General features: G+C 36.9%; 1 protein-coding gene across 6 annotated transcripts in view; it reads right to left on the reverse strand.

Moving 5' to 3' along the window:
• The window catches only part of CEP112 (centrosomal protein 112), a 556,849-nt gene that overhangs the window by 113,710 nt on the left and 420,367 nt on the right, over window positions 1–22,772 (reverse strand). For all 6 annotated transcript variants that reach the window (XM_030800677.1, XM_030800675.1, XM_030800674.1 and 3 more), the window contains one exon: window positions 2,562–2,624. In XM_030800677.1, coding sequence (XP_030656537.1) covers window positions 2,562–2,624 — 63 coding nt within the window. The remainder of the gene's footprint in view (window positions 1–2,561; window positions 2,625–22,772) is intronic.

Raw genomic sequence — 22,772 nt, forward strand, 5'->3', positions numbered from 1 at the left:
AAGCAATAATTTGTTCCACCTTCCAAACCTTTTTTCATTCTTCCCTCCCTCCTTTCCTCTTTCTCTACGGCAATTTTAGTGCTGATACTATAATAATTCACATTCATTAAGTGCTTTAGTGTGTGCTAAGCACTATACTGAACACATTTTTGGCATTGTTTTACTTAATAGTTAAAACCATCCTATGAGGTTAGTACTGCTCCTCCATTTGACAAATGAGGAAATTGAATTCCAAAGAGGGCAGGTAACTTGCTCAAGGTCACGGAAGTGGTAGGGCTGGTATTCAAATCCAGGGGTGCTGGACTCCAGAGCTCAGGCTTTCTTCTGCATTAACTTACATTTAATTTGTTTTAATATCAACTAATCAGGCTTCTTCATACATTCCTCTAGATAAATACTCCTGTTTACACTCTCATTATTTAGGCATTTTTATTAGCTATCTTATATCTCACTCTCGGTCTGCTTCCCCAATTTAACATAAAGCGAAATAAGCAGGATGTTAGGATATGCCAACTGGGGATTTTTAATGTTTTAATTTAAACTTTAACTTTTGGCCTAAATAGATTTCTTTTGATTGCAAGAAACTTTTTTAGTGGATTAAAAGGATATTTCTCCATGTTCCTTCCTCAAGGAAGGGCTGGAATAATGGCAATCAAGACATAATCATCATTTCTTACATAAACACATAAGACTCTTCATTTGGACAAAGACTTTTTGCTTTTCTAATGGGCTGTGAATTAGTAGAACTGAAATTTTAGGCCAGGCATGGTGGCTCATGCCTGTAATCTCAGCATTTTGGGAGGCTGAGGAGGGAGGATCACCCGAGGTCAGGAGTTTGAGACCAGCCTGACCAATACAGTGAAACCGTGTCTCTACTAAAAATACAAAAAATTAGCTGGGCATGGGGGCAGGTGCCTGTAATCCCACCTACTTAGGAGGCTGAGGCAGGAGAATCACTTGAAGCCAACTCAGAGGTGGAGGTTACAGTGGGTCAAGACCATGCGGTAACACTACAGCCTGGGCGACAAGAGCAAAACTCTGTCTCAAAAACAGACAAAAAAATGAAATTTTATAACTATCACCAAAATTTTGCCACATTAAAAATGGAATGGATGGGCCAGGCGTGGTGTCTCATGCCTGTAATCCCAGCACTTTGGGAGGCTGAGGCAGGGGGATCACAAGATTAGGAGATCGAGACCATCCTGGCTAACAGAATGAAACCTCGTCTCTACTAAAAATATAAAAAATTAGCCGGGTGTGATGGCGGGCATCTGTAGTCCCAGCTACTTGGGAGGCTGAGGCAGGAGAATGGCGTGAGCCCGGGAGGTGGAGCTTGCAGTGAGCCAAGATTGCACCACTGCATTCCAGCCTGGGGCAACAGAGCAAGACTCTGTCTCAAAAAAAAATAAAATAAAATAAAATAAAATAAAATAAAATAAATGGGAGAGATTTGGCCAGGCTGGTAGTGTTAAGGTTAAGAACTTCCACTTTGAAGTCAGATCCAGACTGGGTCCTGGCTTAGTCACTTGCCAACTTGTGTGATCTTATCTCTTGAATCTCAGTTTTCACAAATGGAAAAATGGCACCAATAATAGTTCCTAATTCCAGAGTTATTGTGAAAGACTGAATGAGTCAACATGGTTAGTGCCCCATGAACATTAGATATTATTATCTTTTTTGTTGTTGTTACTACTATTATGTGGCATTATGTGGTAGTATGGTAAATTCTAGTTTATTACCAAATACCATTGTATATATATAAAAATATGAAGACAAGCTGATTTTAACAATCATTAGATATGCTCACAAAACCAAATGGCTTAACTTACCTACCTGCAAAGTAAAGATAAGTAGTATTTATTTGTTCTATAATCACTTATGCAAGTAAGGAAAACTTGGAGTTCCTTAAATGATACTACTGGATATCACTGTAACAACTTATGCTGAAAAAGTACTCTGAGCATCATATTTCAAGTAGAGACAGGCATTCAATTATTGGCCTTTCTTATACTAAAACTACGACAGTAAGTACAAACAGCAAGTTATGGATGTAGGGACTTAGAATTCTCTTTTTCCCGAAAGGAGTCAACAGTTGAGCTGTAGACTTAACCTAGAATTATTTGTCATTTTGATTTTTGTTTGAAGAAGCCTTTAGGTAGAGCAAAATGGAATATTACAGAAAAAAGCACAGATGGTACCAAACTGCTTACATCACAAATGTAGGTGTATATCTCCTGTTCTTGTGAAGTATGTTTCAGCCTGGGCTTGTTTAAGTGTACAGGCTGGTTTTACAACATCTGAGTGTGTGTGTGTGTGTGTGCGTGCGTGCGCGCTTGTGTGTGTTGTTTCAAATGGTTAAATATGCCTAATTTTTCTTGATTTTTAATGACTGAAATATTAAAATCATATTCTGTTTATTTGTATACCCATAAAAATATGATACCATTCCACAAAAAAAACTGAAAAGAATGAAGTTTAACTTGAAAGTGCCAAGGCTTTTATGTGGAGGTTTCATTTTTGTTTTGGTTTTACCTTGTTTTATGTCTTTTAATGTTGCTTACCTGTGAAGATTTGGCAAGCTTCTGAGTGTATTCCTTTTCAATCTGCTTCAGCCTGCTGTTGGCCTGAAAAACACACGTACATGAACACATACACAGTGACCTGTGAGCTTGGTATCTCTTCCACATGCCTATCACCAGGCAGCTGGGATGCCTGCCAGCTGCACCACCCTTCTGGGGCAGCCAGAAAACCACAGGGCTTGTCTTTGATGTTACGCCAACTATTCATCACTTAAAAAGCAAAAAAAAAAAAAAAAAAATCTCTTCTGCCAATTATTAGACAAACATAAGACTTCTGTGGATAGAAAGAGAAAGGGAGAAAGAGAGAGAAATAGACACAGCAAAAGTATGAAGGCTCAGAAGGTAAAGTAAGGGAAAGAGAGAAGAAACAAGAGGGGCAAGGAAAAGGGAGAGGGAAGTGGAGGAAGAGGAAAGGAAGGTAAATTTAGTACTTTTTCACCTTAATTAAAAAAATAAAAGAAATAAATGATTCTGGACAAAGGAGATACGGGATTTTGAGAATCACTGAGCAAAGAGTTGAGCCCTGACTCTGCCAAATACATAAGAGCTAATTTCTACAGTGACAAATGTATCTAAATCAAACAAGTTTTATGTCCTGGAAATAGGGTGGCCTTTCCAGAATCAGTCCACATTGCTTAGAACTTGGTTATCCCCTCTGCCACTCAAGTTCCAATTCTTTTTATGTGATCTGTTTTCTGCTCTCTGGAAACTTTTGGGATCTTTATTTCATCGTCAAGGTTTAAAAATGTCACAGTGACGTGCCCTAGACTGGGTCTTTTTCCCATCAATCATGTGGCCACTAAAGAGGCTCTTCACTCTGAACTTGTGTCCTTTACTACTGGGAAAGGTTGGTCATTACTCTCATTTCTCTTGTCTCTCTGTCTGTCCGTCTGTTTCCCTGAGTATGTCTCTCCCTGCAACTCTGATTTTGTACCTCTTAGATTTAGTATCTCTTTTTCTTGTTGTTTCTATGTTCCATTTCTTTGTCTTTTTGATTATTCTTAGAATTTCCTCAACTTTTACCTAAAACGTTATATTCTGCCATCATATATATATATTCATAATTTCCAACAGTTCCTTTTTGTTCTTTGAACAGCATCATCATTATCATCCCTCTTTTTACAGATGAGAAAACTAAGGCACAGAGAGGGTAAGTAACTTGCCCAGCATCACACAGCTAGGAAGTGATGAAGCCAGGACACAAACTCACACTTTGGCTGCAGAGGACAGGTGCTCCACCAGTGAGAGCACTGTGTCATGCCTTGCAATACAGTCCTTCTATCTATCTACCTATCTATCTATCTATCTATCTATCTATCTATCTATCTACTTTTCCATCCATCCATCCATCCATCCATCCATCCATCCATCCATCATCTATCTGCTCTATATGTCTATAACTATCTATCTACACATATATTTTAATTTTTTTCTGCTGAGTGTGTGTGTGTGTGTGTGTGTGTGTGTGTGTGTGTGTTTCTGAGTTACCTTTGTTTATATACTTTCACCTGTCTGTTTTGGTCTTTGTCTTTCACTTTAGATACTTTCCTCAAATATCTGGTGATCTTTGATGTCCTTTCTTATTCAAAGTGAGGTCTCCAAAGCTGGATAAAAGAATCTTGCATGTGTGTATGGGTTTGTGGATGGTTGGGCATCACCACAGGGTGTGTTACAAAGGGGCCTGGACTCTCCCATGCCAGCATCTGACTGGATTTCCCTCTTGGATCAGTTTGCCCAGAGCTGCATCCTCCAGTTTCCTGCCAGGCAGCACAAATCTGATGGCCAGTATTTTCAGAAGGGCATCGAGGTGTTCAGGAGAGTGACTATTGTGCAAGGCTAACCTCACATTTCTCCTCAACTGTACCTGAGGCCCTTTCTCATTCTACCTCTCCAGAGAACAAACCAGAGATAGGGATGGGGGCAGTCTTGGGATAAAATCTGGGCCATCTGTTCCAAATGCAGACTTTCAACCAAGCTTCCAGTTCTTCACTTCACCCCATACCCAGTCTCTCCAATTCCTGAACCTTCCCAAAGCTCTACCACAGGAAAAATCTTGCTGCTTCTAATTGGTATCCTTCAGGTCTCCCTTCCCCCAGAAATTGTTCAGTTTTTAGGATTCTTAGTTCTGCTAAGTTAATTTCAGGCCCAGCCTTTTTCAAGTTCTCAATGCTATTGATTTCTTATGTGTATGGTTGTCTCTTATTTTCTTTGAAAAAAATTATAGTATAAAAATCTTGATGCCTGAGTCTCATCTGCAGAGGTTCTGATTCAATTTATCTGGGCTACAGGCTGGACACTAGGATTTTTAAAAATCTCTGCTGCTATTTCAAAAGTTCAGCCAAGGTTAAAAACCACTGGTTCATGCCTTTTTCAATTTCCTTACTTTCATTTTGATGGGACTTCCTCAGGGAGTGGAGATAAGAACAGGTGAGTTCTGTCCACTACCTTTAGTTGGAAGCAAATGATTTGTTTATTTTCATATCGCAAATAGGGTGAGGAAGCAATCCCATGCTCACAGCCCACTCCAGGCTCACCTCTATGGTAGTACTAAGGCTGAATTGGTCATCGCTGGTTAACCTGTCTTTTTCCCACTAGATAATGAGATCCTAGAAGGCAGCTCCTAGCCCCTAACATAGTGTTTGGGGCATAATTGTCCATCTAATGAATGAGTGGATGCCGTACAAGACCTTTTCCTCTTCTATTGCCTCAGTCCATACCTCTGAAGTTTTCTTTTCATAACCATTTTTTTTATGGACTTAAGTTCAAAACCAGTTCTTTAGAGTTCATTCCATAAACCTCTTTGTATCTATAATCCCATCGAGTACACAGGGTAGTTTTGTTTCTTCCAGAATAGTGAGGGCATGTGACTATTGCTGTTTTTCTAGTAAGTCATCAGACTTGACTCCAGCTGTATTATGATTAAAGCCACTCTCCATCAGAATTAGGGCTACTCTGAATCTCTTGAGGTTTATTTGTCTTGGCTCACATTCTGTCACTATTTTTTTTTTTGTCACAAAATGCTTAATAAAGTATTTGTTGCTTTTAAAATAAACACTTAATAGAACTCATACCATGTCCCAGGCACTGTTCTAAGTGCTTTAAAAATATTCACCCACTAGAAAATCTAAAAATTAATTCTAGTGTCATAAAGATGAGGTTACTTTTCCCTAAAAATGCTAGAGTCATGGATAATAGTTAGTGCAGGAAAGCCTGTGTCTCGGTGTGAGCTACTCTTCATGAGTTTATGGCCAGTCCCCAAATTTCACAAACCCAATGAAGCTCCTTTATAACTAAATATCCAATTCATTCATCAACTCTAGGCAGCTGGACAACAGCAATGAACAAAACAGGCAAGAATCCCTCTCCATTTTTATGAAACATCTAGAGAGTAAACAAAGTAACTTTGAAAAGTTACATGGTGCAAGGCTTATGGAGAAGTATCAATCAAGAAAGAGAAGGAGGAAGTAATAAAAGTTAGGGGGTACTTTATAATTTTAAAAATACTGAAGTAACAGATGGCCTCCCTGAGAGGGTGACGTATGAACAAAAACCTGTAGGAGATGAGGGTAACCTCTAGAGAAACAGCATTCCAGGCAGAAGGAAGAACCAGTGCAAAGGCCCTGAGGCAGAGGCATGCACAGCATGTTCAAGACACAGTATAGAGGCCAAGAGCAGTGGCTCACACTGGTAATCCAGCACTTTGGGAGGCTGAGGCTGGCAGATCGCTTTAGGCCAGGAGTTCGAGACCAGCCTGGCAAAAATGGTGAAACCCTGTCCCTACAAAAAATACAAAAATTAGCCAGGTGTGGTGGTACATGCCTGTAATCCCAGCTACTTGGGAGGGTGAAGCAAGAGAATCACTTGAACTGGGAGGCGGAAGTTGCGGTGAGCCGAGATCGTGCCACTGCACTGCAGCCTGGGCAGCACAAGCTTCTGTCATACACACACACACAAAAATACAGTGTAGAGGCCAGTGTGGTTGGATCAGTGCAACCAGTGGAGCACTGGCTCCCTCAGACAACACAGGGCTGTGACAGAACCAGGTCCTGCACGGTGTTGAATGTGATTGTAAGGAATCTGGCTTTTAAGATCAGTGAAAGAGAGAGTCACTGAAGGGGTTTGTGTTAGTCCATTCCTGCACTGCTACAAACCAAACACCGCATGTTCTTACTTGTAAGTGGGAGCTGAACGCTGAGAACACATGGACACATGGGGGCAGGACCCACTGGAGCCTGTTGGGGGTTGCGGGGCGAGAGAGCATCAGGAAGAATAGTTAATGCATGCTGGGCTTAATACCTAGGTATGGGTTGGTCTGTGCAGCAAACCAGCATGGCACACGTTTACTATGTAACAAAACTGCACATCCTGTACATGTACCCCAGAACTTAAAAGTTGAAAAAGAAAATAAAAAAACAAATAAAAATGACAAAAAGAGAAATACCTAAGTCTGGGTAATTTATAAACAAAAGAGGCTTAATTTGCTCATGGTTCTGCAGGCTGTACAGGAAGCATGGCTGGGGAGGCCTCAGGTAACCTGCAATCACAGTGGAAGTTGAAGGAGAAACATGCATATCTTCACATGCCCACAGCAGGAGAAAGAGAGGTGGGGAGGTAATACACACTTTCAAACAACCAGATCGCATGACAACTCACTCACTGTCATAAGAACAGCATCAGGGGGGAAATCTGCCCCCATGATCCAACCACCTCCCACCAGGCCCCACGTCCAACACTGGGGATTACAATTTGACCTAAGATTTGGGTGGGGACACACACCCAAACCATTTCAGGGTTTCAGTATAGGTTTGACATAGGTATTAATTTGACATAGGTATTAATAAGGACACTCCAGCTTTTGTTTGGGGCAAGAATGAAGCAAGTAAGACAGTTAGGAGGGCACTGCAAATAATCTAGGATGGCAATAGAGGAGGTGGTGAGAAGGGGTCAGATCAGAGAAAAATTAGAAAGTAGAACCAACTGGACATACTGTATAATGGAAAGAGACGAGTCAAGGATGACTTTAAGATTTTTGTCCTAAGCAACTAGACGAATGAGGTTGTCATTACCTAACATGGGAAAAGCTATAGGTGAAATAGGTTTTTGCAGAGAAGATCAAAAGATCAGTTTGCACTTATTAAACTTGGAGATGCCTATTAAATGTGCAGTATTGAAGTATCTGGGTATTCAAGTCTTGAGTTAATGGTTTAAGGTCTAGGTTAAAACTATGAATTCAGAAGTCATCAGTTTATACAGAGTGTGTGAAACCATGCTACTGGATGAGATCCCAAGAATCTAGTGTATATACTGGATGAGATCCCAAGTATACACAAGAAAGCAGAGGTCTAAGTATACTCAGCCCTGCGCCTGCAAATGTTAGGAGGCTGGGACACGAGGAGGAAACAGACAGAAGAAACAGCCAGAGAGTCAAGAAATCAGGATAGGCTGGTGGCTCACACCTGCAATCCCAGTACTTTGGGAGGCCAAGGCAGGTGGATCACCTGAGGTCAGGAGTTCAAGACCAGCCTGACCAACATGGTGAAACTCCATCTCTACTAAAAATACAAAAAATTTGGCTGGGCGTGGTGGCGGGAGCCTGTAATCCCAGCGACTTGGGAGGCTGAGGCAGAAGAATCACTGGAACCTGGGAAGTGGAGGTTGCAGTGAGCTGAGATTGTGCCATTGCACTCCAGCTGTGATAGAGCAAGACTCTGTCTCAAAAAAAAAAAAAAAAAAAAAAGAAATGAGGATAATATGGAATCCTGAGCCAACTGAAGAAAAGTGTTTCAAGGACTACTCAGTTGTGTCAACTGCTACAGAGAGGCCCTAAAAAGTGAGGCCTGAGAATTGATCACAGTAGTTTGGCCACACGGAAGTCACTGGTGATAAGGATAAAAGAAATTTTGTTGTAGTGGCAGACATGAAATCTGGATTAAAGGGAGTTCAGAGAGGAGATGCACTGGAATTTGTTCAGAATTTTATTATAAAGGGAAGGTGAGAAATGAGATGGAAGCTGCCCGAGAAGTGGGTGAATAGAGAGGTGAATTGTTTTGTTTTTTGGTAAGTTGAGGAAATTAACGGCATGTTTGTAGGCTGATAGGAAAGATCTAGCAGTAGAGAGGGAGGAAAAAAACCAGATGATGCCAGAGCTTTCCTAGACACATGTCCTTGAGTTAAGGAGAGGGATATGTCATGGGGTGAACTGTGTCCTCCCAAAATTCCTATGTTATGTTGCAACCCTAAACCCCAATTTGACTGTATTTGGAGATAGGCCCTTTGGTGAGGTAATTAAGGCAAAATGAGGTCATAAGGGTGGGGCCCTACTCCAAGAGGATAGGTGTCATTATAAGAAGAGGAAGAGACACCCATCTCTCTCTGCCTGTCTCTCTGTACACACACACAGGAAAGGAAATAGCAAGAATGCAGCGAGAGGCCTCAGGAAAGCAATCCTGATACCACCTTGATCTTGGGCTTCTAGCTTCCAGACCTGTGAGAGAATGAATTTCCATGGTTTAAGCCACCCAGTCTGTGGTGTTCTGTTATGGCAGCCCAAGCCAACTACTACAGGGTGGGACCTCGAGCACGAGGGGAGGAGACGGCCTTTGCTGGAAGTGCAGGCAAATGATCCCCCAGGAACAGCGATGGGAGCTTCTGATTGCTCTCGTTATCTCTACAAAGTAGGAAGAAAGAGTCATCAGCTGAGCATGAGGAAGGTAGAAAACATCTTTGGGAAATTTCAGAAGCGAAGGAAGGCATAAAATAGTCATCTAAAAAAAGCAGGAAAGGGAAAAGACAGACAAATCCAGTTTGAGTCCCAGGACTCCAGGAAGCATCAGGACCCACTTGAAATTGCCAATGCTAAATTTAAAATGAGGCCAGTCTGTAATACAGAAACACTTCTGGAATTTGCTAACAGCTAAACAGAGTAGAATCAATACTTTGGAGAATAAGAGTAATCAAAGGAATAAAATTAACTGGTCAACTTTTGTGGTTTTTACTATTAATATTTTCTTCAGCGTAAATCATAGCTGCCTGAATTCCTGAACCCCTATTATATAAATCTAAAAAGCTCTGGTTTATCATGGTTGAAAATTCATGGCTAACTTATCAGGCAAACTGTCCCTAAAGCATTTTTTGAATAGCTTTAGTATCAAGATGGTACTGAGTGTACATTTCATTTCCCTGCTTAAAGGAAGGCTTAGTTATTTTAAACCAAGTCTTATTTTTATAGCTATCATTTGTATATAGAAACACAATTTTTAAACAACTACCAGCAGCATAACCTGAACAAATGTGTAACAGAAGAGGAGGAAACCACAATTTGGGAACCACATAGTGAGACAGGGTTTCACTATGTTTCTCAGGCTGGACTCAAACTCCTAGGCACAAGGGATCCCTCAGCATCCCAAGTAGCTAGGATTACAGGTACATGACACTGCCCTTGGCTCTGCTCTATTTTTATTATTTCCTTTCTTCTGCTACTTTGGATTTAATTTGCTCTTCTTTTTCTTGTTTCCCAAATGAAAGCTTAGGCTATTGATGTTAGATATTTCTTCTTGTCTCATAAATGCATTCTATGTTATAAATTTCTCTTTAATCACTGCTTTCTCCATATCACATAAATTTTGGTAAGTTGTAGTTTCATTTAGTCCAAAATATTTTTAAATTTATATTGAGATTTCTTCTTTGACCCGTGTGATTTTTAAAGTGTGTTGTATAATCCCAAAGTATTTGGGGATTTCCAGCTACCTTTCTGTTGATTTCTAGTTTAGTTCCATTGTGGTCTGAGATCAGATACTGTATGATTTCTATTCTTTTAAATTTGTTAAGATACATTTTACGGCCCAGAATGCAGTCTATCTAGGGGAATGGTCCATGTGAGGTTGCAAAGAATGTGTATGCTGCTGCTGTTGGATGAAGTAGTCCAAGATATCCATTATTTCCAGTTGACTGATGGTGTTGTTGAATTCAACTATGTCCTTACTGATTTTTCTGCCTGCTGGATCTGTCCATTTATGATAGTGGGTATTAAAGTCTACAACTATAATAGTAGATTCATCTATTTCTCCTTGCAGTTCTATCAGTTTTTGCCTCACATATTTTTGTTTGTTCGTTTTTGTTTTTTTTGCCTCATGTATTTTGGTGTTCTGTTAGGTACGTATACACCTGTTAAGGATTGATATGTCTTCCTGGAGAATTAAACCCTTTATCATTAAGTAATGGCTACCATATCCCTGATAATTTTTTGTCCTAAAGTTCCACTGTATCTGAATTTAATATAACTACTAATCCTTTCGTTTGCTTAGTGTTAGTATGGCATATATTTTTTTATCCATTTACTTTAAACTTATATATGTCTTATATTTAAAGCAGGTTTCTTGGAGACAATATATACTTGGGTCTTATTTTTTGATCCACTCTGACAATCTCTGCCTTTTAATTGGTATGTTTAGGCCACTGACATCCAAAGTGATTACTTGATATAATTAGATCATAGCTACCATATTTGCTACTACTTTCTATTCATTGTCCTTGCTCAGTTTTCCTATTTTTGTCTTACACTGTTTTTTCTGCATTTTGTGGGTTTTAATTGAGCATATTCCATTTTCTCTCCATGCTTCTTTTTTAAAACATATTTTTTACTGGTTGCCCTAGAGTTTATAATATACATTTATAAATAATCCAATTCCACCTTCAAATAACACTATATCATCTTATGGATAGTGGGAGTACCTTATATGAATGAAATAATCCTAATCTACTCCTTGTTATTTTTTGTATTACTGCTGTCATTCATTTCACATATATGTAAACTTATGTAAGTATATATGTGTGTATAAATATATATGAATATTGTTGCTGTTAATATTTTGAATAAACTGCTGTTAGGTCAATTATGAATAAGAAAAATAAAAGTTTTAATTTTATCTTCACTTATTCATTCTCTGATGCTCTACGTAGGTCAAAGTTTCTTACCTATATCATTTTCGTTTTATCTAAAAACTTGTTAACATTTCTTGTGAGGCAGGTCTACTGGCAACAAACTCCCCCAATTTTTGTTGTCTGAGAAAGTATTTCTCCTCCATTTTTGAAGAATAATTTTTTGAGGTACAGAATTCTAGACTGGTAGAGGTGTTTTCTCTCAACACTTGAGATTGTTCACTTCTCTCTCTTCACGCTTGCATGATTTCTTAGAAAACTGATGTAATTCTCATTTCTCCTTTTTATATGTAAGGTGTTCTTCTTTTCCCTCTGGCAGATTTCAATACTTTTTAAACATTTTTTATTTTCTGCATTTTGAATACGGTATGCCTAGGTATCTTTCATTTATGCTGACTGGTGTTTTCTGAGCTTACAGATCTGTGGTTTGGTGTCTGACACTAATTTGGGGAAATTTTCAGTCTTTATTTCATTAAATATTTCTTCTCCTCCTTCCTTTCTTCCCCTTCCTTTATTTTCATGTGTACATTACAACTTTTGTAGATGTCTCAACTACAAAAGATTTTTTTTTTTCAGCCTTTTTTTTCTCTTTGTTTTACAACTTTGGAAGTTTCTACTGAGATATCCTCAAGCTTAGATATTCTTTCTTCAGCTGTGTCCAGGTCCAGTCTACTGATGAGTCTATCACAGTCTTCATTTGTTAGTGTTTTTGATCTCTAGCATTTCTTTTTCATTCTTTCTTAGAATTTCCATCTCTCTGCTTACATTGCCCATCTCTTCTTGCATGACATCTACTTTATCCATTAAAGCCCTTAGCACATTAATCATAGCTGTTTTAAATTCCTGGTCTGATAATTTTAAGATCTCTGTCATATATGAGTCTGATTCTGATGCTTGCTCTGTCTCTTCAAGCTGTGTTTTTTGCCTTTTTGTATGCCTTGTAATTTTTTTTCCTTATGGCTGGACACGATGTATTGGGTATATGGAACTGCAGTGAAAAAGTCTTTAATCGTGGTGGTAAGGTGTCAGGGAAGACGAAGTATTCTATAGTCCTATAACTAGGTCAGTCTTTTAGTAAGCCTGTGCCTCTGGGCTGTAAATGTCACGGTGCTTCTCAGTTTCTCCCCCTCCTAGCTCAACCAGAATGGTTCAAGACTGGAGGGATCTGGGCTTGTACATTTTCCATCCCCCATACAGAAGGCTAGAGTTGGCTGTAGGTGGTTATCTCCTTTCCCCCAGATTGGTTAGGCTCTGAAAAATCCCCAATAATTTAGGTGCTTGTAAAACAGTTTTTCTTGATATCTTGTTGCCGTTGGATAGAAAGTTATATATAGCACATTTTGTCTAAAGCACAATTCAATGTCAGTATTTCCCTTTTAATTTTCTGTCTCATTGATCTGTCTGTTGTTGATGGGGGATATTGAAGTCCTCACTATTAACTGTATTCCTATCTATTTCTCCCTTCATGGCCATTAATATTTGCTTTATATATTTAGGTGCTCTAATGTCTAATGTCTAATGTGCTCTAGTGTCTAATATATATTTACACTTGTTATATCCTCTTCATGAATGTTCTCTTTATCATTAGTGACTTTGTCTCTTATGAAAGTTTTTGACTTGATGTCTATTTTAAATCTAAATATAGCCACTTCTGTTCTCTCTTTTTTTACCATTTGCATGCAATACCTTCTTCCATCCCTTCACTTTTAGCCTATGTATATCCTTAAGGCTAATGTAGGTCTCTCATAGGAAGCATATAATTGGATCTTGTTTTTTTATTCATTAAACCACTCTGTGTCTTTGGATTGGAAAATTTAATCCATTTATACTTATTGACATTTAAGGACTTACTACTGCTATGCTGTTTATTGTCTCCTGGTTGTTTTGTATATCCTTTGTTCCTTTTTTCCTTTCTTATTTGCCTTCATGATTTGGTGATCTTCTATAGTGCTAGGTTTTTATTCTTTTTTCTTTATTTTTTGTGTATCGCTATAGTGTTTTGCGTTGTGGTTACCACAAGGCTTACATAAAACGTCTTATAGTTATATAATAATTGACTATTTTACACTGATAACTTAATTTTTTCCACATACAAAAACGCTAAACATTTATCCTCCACCCTGCTTGATCTAGTCTGCTATTGAAGCTCTCTATTGTATTTTTAAATTTCATTCATTGAATTCTTTAGGTCCAAGATTTCTGTTTGGTTCTTTGTTATGATACCTATCTCTGTTGAATTTCTCATTCAGATCATAAACTGACTGATATCATTAAATTGTCTCTCTATATTCTCTTGTAATTTTTTTGAGTTTCCTTTTCTTATTTTGAATTGCTTTTCAAACAATTCATAAATTTTCTTTTCTTTGGGGTCAGTTACTAAAGAATTACTGTGTTCTTTGGTGGTGTCATATTTCCTTCCTTTTTTAGCTGCTTGTAAAACAGTATTTTTTGGTAGGCTTTGTTAAGTGCAACAAAGTGCTCTGGTGTATTTCACAATGGTCACTTTTCTCCTTCCCCTGCCAGAAGCACAAATGGTTTTTTCCACAATATTCATGATGAGAACCTGGTCAAGCTCCTGGGGGCAAAACTCACAAAAGCCCAACACTGCTATGGCTGCTTGCAAGCCATGTTAGACTCAATACCAAGAGAGTTTCCCTCAGCTAAGACTCTCCACTGTGGGGAACATTTAAACAGAAGGACCCCAAGAGCCCCTGCTACTGTGAACTGTCACAATATGTTGCTGCCACTGCTGCCCTAAACTCTTATAGCCTACAGCACTGAGGTACCCACAGTCATCTGTGATACTGATCACAGCTGAAGAAGCTGCATGGAGGCTTGACCACTGCATCTATTCAGAAGCGGGGCCAGCACATCCTTTTCAACCAGCACGTTAAGGTCTATCTGCAGATGAAAATATTTTCCTATGAAAGTAACTCTGTAAAGTTTGGAAGTGGTGACTGTTTCATCAGATGTGAAGACATCAATTTGGAAACACAAGAAACATGAAAAAGGAAGGAAATATGACACCACCAAAGAACACAATAATTCTTTAGTAACTGACCCCAAAGAAAAGAAAATTTATGAATTGTTTGAAAAGCAATTCAAAATAAGAAAAGGAAACTCAAAAAATTACAAGAGAATATAGAGAGACAATTTAATGATATCAGTCAGTTTATGATCTGAATGAGAAATTCAACAGAGATAGGTATCATAACAAAGAACCAAACAGAAATCTTGGACCTAAAGAATTCAATGAATGAAATTTAAAAATACAATAGAGAGCTTCAATAGCAGACTAGATCAAGCAGAGTGGAGGATAAATGTTTAGAGTTTTTGTATGTGGAAAAAATTAAGCTGTTATCAGTGTAAAATAGTCAATTATTATATAACTATAAGATGTTTTATGTAATCCTTGTGGTAACCACAAAGCAAAACACTACAGCAGATACACAAAAAATAAAGAAAAAAGAATAAAAACCTAGCACTATAGAAGATCACCAAATCATGAAGGCAAATAAGAAAGGAAAAAAGGAACAAAGGATATACAAAACAACCAGGAGACAATAAACAGCATGCAAATGGTAAAAAGAAGAGAGAACAGAAGTGGCTATATTTAGATTTAAAATAGACATCAAGTCAAAAACTTTCATAAGAGACAAAGAAAGTCCCTAATGATAAAGAGGACATTCATCAAGAGGATATAACAAGTGTAAATATATATTAGACATTAGAGCACCTAAATATATATTAGACATTAGAGCACATTAGACATTAGAGCACCTAAATATATAAAGCAAATATTAATGGACATGAAGGGAGAAATAGATAGGAATACAGTAATAGTGAGGACTTCAATATCCCCCATCAACAACAGACAGATCAATGAGACAGAAAATTAAAAGGGAAATACTGACACTGAATTGTGCTTTAGACAAAATGGGCTATATATAACTTTCTGTCCAACAGCAACAAAACACACACTCTCCTTTAGTGCACATGGAACATTCTCCAGTATAGACTACATGGTGGGCCATAAAACAAGTCTTAAATTTAAGAAGATCAAAATCATGTCAAGTATTATTTCTGGCCACAATGGTACAAAATTAGAAATCAATAACAGAATTAACTTTGGAAAATTCACAAATATGTGGAAATTAAACAACTGGCTCTGAATAATCAATGGATCAAAGAAAAATCAAAAGATAAACTGAAAACTATCTTGAGACAAATGATAATGAAAACACAACATACCAAAACCTATGGGATGCCCAAAAGCATAAACTTCCCATAAGAGGAAAGCTTATAGCAATAAATGTCTACATTAAAAAAGGAGATCCCAAATAGCCTAACATTATGCCTCACAGAATTAGAAAATGAACAAATTAAACCCAAAGGTAGCAGAAGGAAGGAAATTAATAAATATCAGAAAAGAAATAAATAGAGAATAGAAAAACCATAGGAAAAAAACAATAAAACTAAGAGTTGGTTTTTGAAAAAATGAACAAAACTGATAAACTCTTAGTTATATCAGCTAAAAAAGAAGACAGAAAGAGAAGATTCAAATATATAAACTCAGAAATGAAAGTGGAGACATTACAACAGATGTTCTCAGATATGAAATAGATCATAAGGAACTATTACTAACAATTATATGTCAACATAGTTGATCATCTAGGGTAAACAGATTAATTCCTAGGAAAATATAACTGAAGAAGGTTGAATAACAAAGAAATAGCTTGAACAGGCCAATAACAAATGAATAGATTGAAGTAGTAACTTAAAATCTCCCAAGAAAGAAAAGCCCAAGACCAGATGTCTTCATGGCTGGATTCTATCAAACTTTCAAAAAAGAATTAATACCAATACTTCTTAAATGCTTCCAAAAAAAAAAAAAAAAAAGAACTGGATAATACACTTGACCCTTGAACAACATGGATGTTAATGGTGCTGACCACCCCAAAATGCAGTCAAAAATCTGCATGTAACATTTGATTACCCCAAAACTTAATTACTAATAGCCAACTGTTGACTGGAAGCCTTACTGATAACATAATCAATTAACACATATGTTATATATTACATTTATCCTATACTTTATTCTTACAGTAAATAAGCTAGAGAAAAGAAAATGTTATAAAAATAATAAAGAAGAGAATATATATTTAATATTCATTAAGTGAGAAGTGGATCATCCTAAAGGTCTTCATCCTTGACATCTTGATGTTGAGTAGGCTGAGAAGAAGGAAAAGGAGTCAGTCTTGCTGTCTCGGGGTGGCAGAGGCAGAAGAAAATCTGCAGATAAGTAGACCCATGCAGTTCAAACCTGCGTTGTTCAAGGGTCAACACTACTTCCTAACACATTTTATGAGGCAGCATTACCTTGACACCTAAGCCAGACAAAGCAACATAGGAAAACTATAGGCCAACCTCTCTGAAGAACATTGATGCAAAACTCTTCAATAAAATATTATCAAACCAAATTCAACAACACATCAATACATCATGATTAAGTGGGTTTTACCCCTGACATGCAAGGCTGGTTTAATATACACAAATCAATCAATGTGATATATCACATTAACAAACCACATGATCATATCAATTGACAAAAAAGCATTCAGGACAGCTCAATGTCTGATTTGATAAAAACTTTTAACAGTTTAGATATAGAAGGAAAGTTCTTCAACATAATAAAGCCTATTTGAGTAAACCCCACAGCTAACATCATAATCAATGCGGAGAAACTGAAAGCTTTTTCTCTAAGATCTGGTATAAGATAAGGATGCCAACTCTTACCACTTCTACTTAGAGTACTGGAGGTGCTATCAAGAACAATTAGACAGTAAGAAGAAATAACAGGTATTCAAGCTGGATAAAAAAAGTAAAATTATCTCTATTTACAGATGACATGATCCTGTATGTAAAAAATCCCAAAGATTCCACATAAAAAAACAATTAGATCTAATAAATTAACTCAGTAAAGCTGCAGGATATAAAATCAACATATAAAAATCTATGACATTTCTATACACAACGATGTAGCCAAAAAAGAAATTGAGAAAACAATCTCATTTACAATCACATCAAAAAAATAAAACAGGAATAAATTTAACCAAGGAGAGAACTGTACACTGAAAACTATAAAACATTAATAAAAGAAATTGAAGAGGACACAAATAAATGAGAAGATATTCCATGCTCTTGGATTGGGAGAACTAATATTTTTTAAATGTCCATACTACTCCCAAAGGAATACATAGATGCAATGCAAACCCTATCAAAATTTCAATGACAGTCTTCACAGAAATAGAAAAAAAATCCTAAAATTCATAAGGACCCACAAAAGACCCCAAATAGCCAATGCAGTTCTGAGAAAAATAAAGTTGGAGGCATCACAAATCCTGATTTAAAATTGTATTACAAAGCCGTGGCAATCAAAATTGTATGGTACTGATATAGAAACAGATGCCTAGACTAATAGAACAGTAGAGAGAGCCCAGAAGTAAATCCAAACATATATGGCCAACTAATTTTCAGCAAGGGCAATAAGAAAACACAATGAGGAAAAGTTTCTTCGATAAATAGTGCTGGGAAAACTGGATTTCTATGTGTAAAAGAATAAAGTTGGACCCTTATCTTACACCATACATAAAAATCAACTGTCTCTCCAAATTTGGGGCCAGCAGTTTGCCCTGTGAGTTTACTTCTCTGATAAATATAAAAAATGCTGATCAGTTTTTTTTTTCTGCTTTTTACTTGTTGTTAAGATGAATGGCAACTTCCAAGCACCTTACATGCCAGAGCAGAAACTGGAAATTAAGCTAAAAATAACATTTTAAATATCCAAATGGCTCCCAGAGAGACAAGGAGTAAGTTTACTGAATAATCTCAGTTATCTCTGAGATAGTATCACATCAACTAACATATGCGTGGTTGTATCCCAGAAAGAGAAAGAGGTTTGGAAAAATATTTGCAGATGGAATGGCTGAAAATTTTCCAAAATGAAAAAAAAAAAAACCCTCTAAGACCACAAGTCCAAAAGATCATCGAACAAATAAAATAAAATAAAATAAAATAAAAAACCAAGATAAATACAGAGAAAACCATATCAAGGCATAACATAATAAAAGCAAAGAACAGAAATAAATATAAAATCTTATAAGCAGCCAGAGAAAACAGACACATTAAAAAGACAGGAATCAATGAAGATTTCTCATTTGAAACTATGTAAGTCAGAGAACAATACAATGAATCTTTAAAGTGCTGAAATTAAAAAAAAAATCTGTTAATCTAGAAATGCATATCCAGTGAAACTATCTTTCCAAACTGAAAGTGAAAAGCACACATATTCAAAGAAAAATTGGAGAGAATTTGTCACCAGTAGATGCACACTACAAAAAAGGTTGAAATAAGTTGTTCAGGCAGATGGACATGATACTAAACGGAAACCTGGATGAAACCAAGTGAACAAATAGTACTGGACATAAAAAAAAAAGCGTGTAAATATAAATTACTTTTTATTCTCACATTCAAATTTCTTTAAAAGACAATGAATATTTAAAGCAATAATAACAAAAGTATATTGTGAGGTTTATAATACTTGCAGAAACAGAGTATGAATGGGGAAATGGAAGTATACTGTTAAGAAACTTACATTTTATATGATCTGGTACAACAGCAGATGAAGACAGACTGTAATTAAGATGTATATAATAAAACCTAGATCAACAACTATAAAAACCAACAGTGAAGAGGTATAGCTAATTAGCTAATAGTAGAAATAAAATAAAATGTTAAGAAATAATTAATTCAGCCACTGCACTCCAGCCTGGGTGACAGAGCGAGACTCTGTCTAAACAAACAAAAAAAAAAAAAAAAAAAAAAAGAAATAATTCAATAAAAGGTAGGAAAAGAGGAGAAACAAATAGAAAAGAAATAGCAAAATGGTGGATTAAAACCTAACAATATCAATAACTATGTTAAATATAAGTAGCCTAAAAATTCCAACTAATTGGCAAAGCTTATCAGACTGTGTTTTTTAAAAAAGTTTAACTACATGGTGCTTTCAAGATAAATGCTTAAAAATCTTTTAAAAAACGTTAAGATTAAAAGGATGACAAAAGATGTATCATGCAAACAGTAATCATAAGAAAAGTGGAGTCAACATATGAATATCAAACAAAGTGGATTCCAGAACAAAGAAGCTGTTCTGTATCTCTGTAGAGATACCGAGGGGCATTCCACAATGATAAAAATTGAATTCATGAAAATGATATAACAATCCTAAATATGTATGTACCTAATTTTAAGGGCTTCAAAATACACGAAACAAAACCTGACAGAAATGAAAGGATAAATAGGGAAATTCACAAATGACAACTGAAGATAATTCAAAACTCCTTTCACAGGAATTGATAGGACAAGTAGACCATATTAGTGAGGATATAGATAGTTCAAAAACTGCTATCAACCTACTTGACCATTAATCAAGACAGACCATATTCAGGGCCATAAAATAAATTTCAGTAAATTAAAGAGGATTGATCTCATAGAGTAAATGCTCTGACCATAAAGAAATTAAATTAGAAATCCATAACAGAAATTTATCTTAATTTTTGTAAAGTAAAAGATAGACATATACTAATATTTGAGCCAAAAAAGAATCATGGCTAGGCATGGTAGCTCATGTCTATAATCCCAGTGCTTTGGGAGGCCAAGGCAGGAGAATTGCTTGAGGCCAGAAATTCAAGATGAGCCTGGGCAACATAGTGAGACCCCATGTCTAAGAAAAAAAAAATAATTTAAAAATTAGCCAGGTGTGGTGGTACATGCCTGTATTCCTAGCTACTTGGGAGCTGGGAGGTGGGAGGGTTGCTTGAGCCCAGGAGTTTGAGTTTACAGTGAGCTGTAATAGTGGCACTGCTCTCCAGCCTGGGCAACACAACAAGACCCTGTACCTGAAAAAAAAATTGCAAAGGAAATTAGAAAATATTTTGAAATGAATGAAAATGGAAGCATATACTTATAGAATGCAGCTAAATCAGTACTTAGAGGAAATTTTTACCTTCTGAATTCTTTTATTAGCAAAGAAGGGAGTTCAAAAATAAGTGGTATAAGCTTTCAATTGAAGCAACCTGAAAAAGAACAGTAAATTAAAGACCAAGTAAGCAAAAGAAAGAAAATAAATATAAGAGTTGAAATCAATGAATTAGAAAAGAGGAAAACAATAGAGAAAAATTAATGAAACCAAAAGCTGGTTAAGAACAATAAAATTGATAAATTTCTAGATGGATAGATCTGAAAAAGAAGACACAAATTAACAATATCAGAAATAGAGATGGGACATTACTATCAGATTCTGTAGACATTAATAGGGTAATAAGAAAATATGAACATCATATTTACAAATGTTTGATAATTTAAACAAAACAGATAAATCTCTTAAGTGACAGAAATTACTCCAAGTGACTCAAGAATTAGAAAACTCAAAGACCCCTCTATTTATTACACACACACACACACACACACACACACACAGCCCTTTCTGAAATCCTGATATACCCCTCTGCACTGTGTTAGTTTTGCAAACATTTACTTTGAGGACCTTCTCCGGGTTAGGCACTGTATGTTTACAGAAGTAAAAGATTTAATGCAGTTGGGGAGGGAAGAGACAGATGAGTGAATAAATAAAATACTGCATAATAAGTGTCATGAAAGAGATCTGCACAGGGTGTTATTAAGGAAAAAATATGAGATACCCTACATGAGAGAAGGCTTCCATAAGGAGGTGAATATTAAAGGGTAATGATGATAATGATGTTGATGATGATAATGACAATGATAATGATAGCAACAACAACAAAATAACTGTTTACTTTTCTCTTACTCTATTGACACATATTGGCTAAACGTGTTACACATATGAACAAATCTAAACCTCTCAAAAACTCTGTGGTAGGCACTATTATCCTCACTGAAACTGAGAGACCCAGCAGATAAAAAACTTGTCTACGGCTATGCAGCTAGGAATGAAAACGAATCAAGTTGACTGAAAGAGAGAGAAGAAAGTTTCAGATGACAGGAGTGACGTGTAAAGGTACAGACGCTTGAGGAAGCATGGTAGGTAGATTTGAGGCTGCAAGCTTCTTTCCTTCCTTCACAGGCACATTTCTTGAAAGGTAATATCTACCCTCTGCCTTCATTTTCATTTCCTTATTAGTTCAAGAAATATTTACTGAGCTCCTTGGTGACTACCCAGTCTTTCCTTGATGACCTGAAATTTGACCCTGTCCCTTCTATTCAACTTGCCAACTACCTTTTTACTGCTGTAATGAGGCCATTTTTTTTATAATACTCATTTTCTTTTGATTATAAAAGTAAATTCAGATTGTGATGATGGTGTACAATTCTGTAAATCTGTTAAAAATCATTGAACCAGACACAAAACAAGAATGTCTCCAAATGTAAATTATACTTAAATGCTCATTGTAGAAAAACCAGGAAATAGAAAGAAATACATACGGTGACTATCTCCTCTAATCTATCACCGCATGTAGCTAGTGATTTTTCCGTGCAATGTTTTGCACATTACCTGGATATTTCTGAAGTCTTAAACCTGATATTTTCTTCTACTCAGCCCTGCCCGGCTTGTCATTCTACCTTCACTGCCTCATGGGAAAGGATGGCAGAAGTATAGAAAAAGGAAAGGAGGTTGGGCACAGTAGCTCACGACTGTAATCCCGGCGCTTCAGGAGGACGAGGCGGGCGGATCACCTGAGGTCAGGAGTTCAAGAACAGCCTGGCTAACATGGCAAAACCCTGTCTTTACTAAAAAAATACAAAAATTAGCCAGGCATGGTGGCACACGCCTGTAATCCCAGCTACTTGGGAGCCTGAGGCCAGAGAATCACTTGAACCTGGGAGGTGGAGGTTGCTGTGAGCTGAGATTGCACCACTGCGCTCCAAGCCTGGGTGACAAAGTGAGGCTCTGTCTCAAAAAAAAAAAAAAAAAGAGTCCATTTTTAGATTTAAACAATAACCAGGGCTTACTGGATCCAGGGCAGGGCATAAGAATACTACTTGAAAGTCGGTTTTACCTCCCTGCTTCCCTCACCCCAAGACTAGAAAAGAGGGATGGGGCATAATCAGGAATGAAGGAGAAAATGTTTACCTGCGGTTTTGTTCCCGAGAAAAGACCCTATTTCTTACTCTGCCTTCTCCATTAAGCCTGGGAGATGGGGAAACAACAGAAGCCCC

This window comes from Nomascus leucogenys, chromosome 19, assembly GCF_006542625.1.
Source record: "Nomascus leucogenys isolate Asia chromosome 19, Asia_NLE_v1, whole genome shotgun sequence".
In the NCBI taxonomy this organism is placed as follows: Eukaryota; Metazoa; Chordata; class Mammalia; order Primates; family Hylobatidae; genus Nomascus; species Nomascus leucogenys.